Here is a 4407-nt window from a genome sequence, read left to right as displayed (position 1 = left end):
CTTTTGTGTTAGTGGGGAAAAGAGGGACCATTTTAATGAAACCCTCAAATTTGTGAAGAAACTGTTCCTTGCGTGTGTACCATGTCTTACGTGAGAGTAAGTCCTCAGAGATACTGACTTTTACCCGGGAGGCTGCAGTGCTGCTGGCTCGAGGTTGTCATGCCCTTCAGCTGCCCTTCTCTTGCTCCTCTCCCTGCAGAATGCCCAGGACGTTCACTTCCGCACGCACCTGGAGGACAAGCCGTACGTCTGCCAGTACTGCAGCCGGGGCTTCCGGGAGAAGGGCTCGCTGGTCCGCCACATCCGCCGCCACACCGGGGAAAAGCCCTTCAAGTGCTACAAGTGCGGCCGAGGGTTTGCAGAGCACGGCACGCTCAACAGGCACTTGAAAACCAAAGGTGAGGTGGCAGTGCCCGTGTGTCTTGGGGGGGGACTTTGGTGTTCCGGGGGCGGAGAAGCCGCATTTTGGCTGACTGGGAATGGTTTTTCAGAGTGGCTCCCAAGAACCCAGCCCCCGCCCCTTGTTTTTTCTCCAAAGGTGAGGTGGCAGTGCCCGTGTGTCTTGGGGGGGGACTTTGGTGTTCCGGGGGCGGAGAAGCCGCATTTTGGCTGACTGGGAATGGTTTTTCAGAGTGGCTCGAAAGACCTCGTCCCAGGCCATTTGTTTATCAGCAGCTCAGTTCCACCAGAAGGACATTATGGTTTTTTTCATCTCCATTACCGAGTATTTCCGTTGTGATTTTTTTCTGACCAAAACCGATGCCGAACGAACAGCCATAAACCAGTTCTAAGATAAAATCCAGGTCGTTTAAATAACAATAACCAAACCAGGGTTTGCATTAAGAATCTGACTGCAGTGTGCTCTGGACTCTCTGCCCCAAACTCTGGCTTTAGTGGCCTCGGCAGTGGCGCCAGCGCACGTATTACAGTTAAACTTGCCAACTGGGGGCTTTTTTTGGCATTAAATTTGTACCGATTTGGGGGTTCTATGAAATCCTGCAAAAACACAAAGTGTGGATGTTCTGCGAGGAAGATGGTGCAGTGGAGTTAAGTTCTCACAGATAATCTTGTTTGATTGGATTAGTCACACTGGACCTGCTGCTTCTTTAGCTCCTGCACATGGGTTTTCAACCTGCAGGTTGGGCTGATGGTGTATTTACCTCATGTACATTGAGACCCTGTCTGGTTTTACTCCTCTGGATGGAGCTGTGTGTGTTTTTTGAAACATCACAGGACGGATGCTCAAGGCTGCGTTCTGTTGTCTGGTGTCACTTAGGCTTCTTCTAGGCCATCACTTGGCCCCTCTTGGTGGGACGGCTGTTGTCTGGCCACTGGTCGCTTGTCAGCGGCACCCTGTTGAAGGCATTTGTGCTGCCTGGTATTCTCCAGGATTGAGATGGTTATGAAATGCAGTGTTTTTCTGGCGTTTCTGCAATACCGTCCAGGTGGTTGCCTGCTGGCTTTGAAAGAGGTGGAAGAAGTGGTGGTGTCTGAGGAAAGTCAGTCAGCCGACAACTTGGCTGCCACCGTCATCTCCGAAGACCCTCACACTGTCCTGGTGGAGTTCTCGTCGGTGGTGGCGGACACTCAGGAGTACATCATTGAGGTGAGGCCCCGGGGCTGCAAAAGTACGCCGTTAACTTCAGAAAGTGCCGTGACGTAGAGGAGACCGAGCTGAAAGCATCACTGTACGGAGAACTGGATCTGTTCTAGCTCGGACCAGGACAAGGGTTCATGCCCAGCAGGGAGGAGCTGGAGCCCACCTCAGCCCCCTTCTGCTGTCGCAGGCAGGGAACCGAGCCTGTCATCGGGGCAGACTGACAGCAGCTCGATAGAGGCTGAGACTGAGAACTTCTCAGCGTACCAGACTGTCCTCACAGTGTGCCCCAGCTCCCCTCAACTCTCGCCTACTCTTTTCTCCCGTTTGTAGCTTATTTTGTCCAAAATAATCTTGGTTGTTTTCAGCTGTGGCTGCCAAAAGCAATGAATTACCCACTTCGCTTTCTCCCCCTCCATGCCCCAAAGCCAGTGCCCGTCCACGCAGAAAACCACAGTTCATTCACCAAGTCCCTTGACCCCTGCCATAGGCTTTCTCCAGTAGGAGAAAATCCGCCATCCTGCTGCCCGTTTTTTGTGAGCATGCTGTGTGACGTTTAAGTAGCTCTTGATAACGGGATCTGGAGAGAATTTCAAGGAGTTGTCTATGTCCTGCATCAGGGGGAACAGAAGGACTTTTGTAAACCATAGCAGTCTTATGTCTTGGTAATAGAAGATGTTTTTGTGATAAATCTAAAGAGGGAATTACCATGTTTTGTCTTTCCAGACTGCAACTGAAGACATGGAGACCAGCGAAGCGACTGAGATCATAGAGGGAACGAGACACGAGGTAAAGCAGCCACGTAAACTATTATTTTGGGGACTTGCTCTAGATGAAATGAATCACTCAGTGTCTGAAACTTCAAATAATTCATGTACCCACCTCTGCAGTGTTGCAGACCTGTCTGTGTGAAAACTGGTCATAGTGGGTTTGAGCCCAGATCCCCTCTGATGGTGGCCAGTGACTCGCACAGCATCACACACGAGCGCAGAGCTGCTGGCTGAGGAGAGCTGTCTGAGGACACTTCACCCAGGGGAGGTGACCCCCATAGGGCGTTCCTGAATGCTGGAAGCAGTGGCTGCTGGAGCTGGGGTCAGCCTGGACTCCTGATTGTGCTTCGGTCTGTGCCGAGCTCTGGGCACGTGTGGTTATGACTTTTCCCTGGACAGCTGGTTGACTTCCTGTAGGAAGTATCTCACTGGCAAAACGTCTTCAGCACCGTGGGCTGTGACGTGTTCTAGGAGGCTGCTGTTCTCGAGGCAGTGAGAACTGCAGGGAGCAGCTGGAGGAGACGGGAGTGAAATGCGGCTGCTTGTCCTGCCCTGCTGGTCATCACACACTGTTCACGGTGAGAACGGTTTGTACTTAGGGCACAGCACACCGAGAAGTAACGTGGCCTCTTCTCCCTTCTGGCAGGTCGACAGCCACATTATGAAAGTTGTGCAGCAAATAGTAAACCAGGCGAACTCTGGCCACCAGATCATTGTACAGAACGTCACCGTGGCAGAGAACTCGGAAGTGACCACCGACACTGCCGACACCATCACCATCGCAACCCCCGAAAGCCTGACGGAGCAGGTTGCCATGACGCTGGCATCTGCCATCGGAGAGGGAGCCGTGCTGACTACGGAGGGCAGCATCGAGACTGAAGAAGCCACGGTGACGATGGTGGCATCCGAGGACATTGAAATCATGGAACACGCAGGAGAGTTTGTGATTGCCTCCCAGGAGGGGGAGGTGGAAGTCCAGACAGTGATCGTTTAACAAACAGCGTGTGGCTAGTGGTGGGTGGTAATGGAAAACAACCATTTTTCTCCAGTTTGGGGAACTGGATCAGTCCTAAGTGTGCTGTTACAGCTGCTCAGAGAGCAGTGGGGAGAGCACTTCGGTGGGTAAGTGGCTTCACAGGGTGGAATGGCCCCAGGGTGTTTACTTTTTTTCCACAGAAATAGCAGGAGTGACAAAGCCCTGCGTGGTTACGCGGCGTTAGGGACCGGGACGCCCCGTTTGACAGTATTTTGTACAGCCGCCTCCAGTAAAGGAAGCTCCTGGGTGAAGCGGTGTCCTCTGACTGCAGGGCAGGCGTGTGCTGGTGCTTACAGGGCTCAGAAAGTGATACAAGTATGTAGGGTCTCTAACGAGACCACTTAATCATATGCATTTAAAACAAACCAAGAAAACCAAATGGAAGGAGTTGGGGTGTGCACTCCCCACCTTTCATGCCTTTAACCTCACTCCTCTCCTCCTCCTAAGGCATGGTACTGCAGTATTTTTCTTTTTTTATAACCTGGACAAGTAGCCTTACGTCCTGGCCTCCAAACGAACGCATGGTGTACCCTGCACTGCCAGACAGGCTCCTCTGCGAGCAGTCGTTTGGCCTGAAAAGCCATATTGTACAGGAGCGTGGGTTTTTAAACCAGACAGGGATTTTTAATTGCATATTGTACAGATCGGGCATGTAAATAAATACATTTTTAAAAATAAAGTATTTAAATTCTTTATTTTTCCAATTTCTGCTCTAGCGTCACTCAAACAGTGTTTCTGGAGAACGGGGCCACTTCATGTGGTCCTTGAGAAACCCTCATGGCTGGGTGAGCCAAACACGCTGGTTTTCCCCAAACAAGCACAAGCCTCAAAAAGCAGCTGGCACATGTGTGCTGTGGGATCCTGCTGGGGTCCCCAGTCAGCGGGACTGCAGAAGGCCACGTCTACGTATGTGGAACACATCTGCAGATGTGAACGTGGTTTCGGCAGGCTGAGCCTGCCCGTAATTGGGGGGGGGCCGCTCAAATCAAGCCGTTTTCCCTGGT

The 4407-nt window shown here is 51.9% G+C and overlaps 1 protein-coding gene across 1 annotated transcript; it reads left to right on the top strand.

Annotated features, from left to right (window-relative positions):
• The first annotated feature begins 81 nt into the window (after positions 1-81).
• On the top strand, positions 82-3372 carry LOC104500626 (transcription factor E4F1-like). The gene is made up of 5 exons (XM_010144301.1): positions 82-96; positions 200-398; positions 1446-1606; positions 2324-2386; positions 3014-3372. The coding sequence occupies exons 1-5, from the start codon at positions 82-84 to the stop codon at positions 3359-3361; spliced, it is 786 nt and encodes a 261-aa protein (XP_010142603.1). The 3' UTR covers positions 3362-3372.
• Positions 3373-4407: the final 1035 nt, after the last annotated feature.

This window comes from Buceros rhinoceros, unplaced genomic scaffold (assembly GCF_000710305.1).
Source record: "Buceros rhinoceros silvestris isolate BGI_N320 unplaced genomic scaffold, ASM71030v1 scaffold44159, whole genome shotgun sequence".
NCBI classification, from domain to species: domain Eukaryota; kingdom Metazoa; phylum Chordata; class Aves; order Bucerotiformes; family Bucerotidae; genus Buceros; species Buceros rhinoceros.
This window is presented reverse-complemented; position numbering and strand designations above follow the sequence as displayed.

Bases quoted from the DNA above. Each gene is read 5' to 3' on its own strand.
- LOC104500626 (XM_010144301.1), top strand. The intron at 399-1,445 runs GTGAGGTGGCAG...AATACCGTCCAG, and splicing joins CAGGCACTTGAAAACCAAAG to GTGGTTGCCTGCTGGCTTTG. The intron at 1,607-2,323 runs GTGAGGCCCCGG...TTGTCTTTCCAG, and splicing joins CTCAGGAGTACATCATTGAG to ACTGCAACTGAAGACATGGA.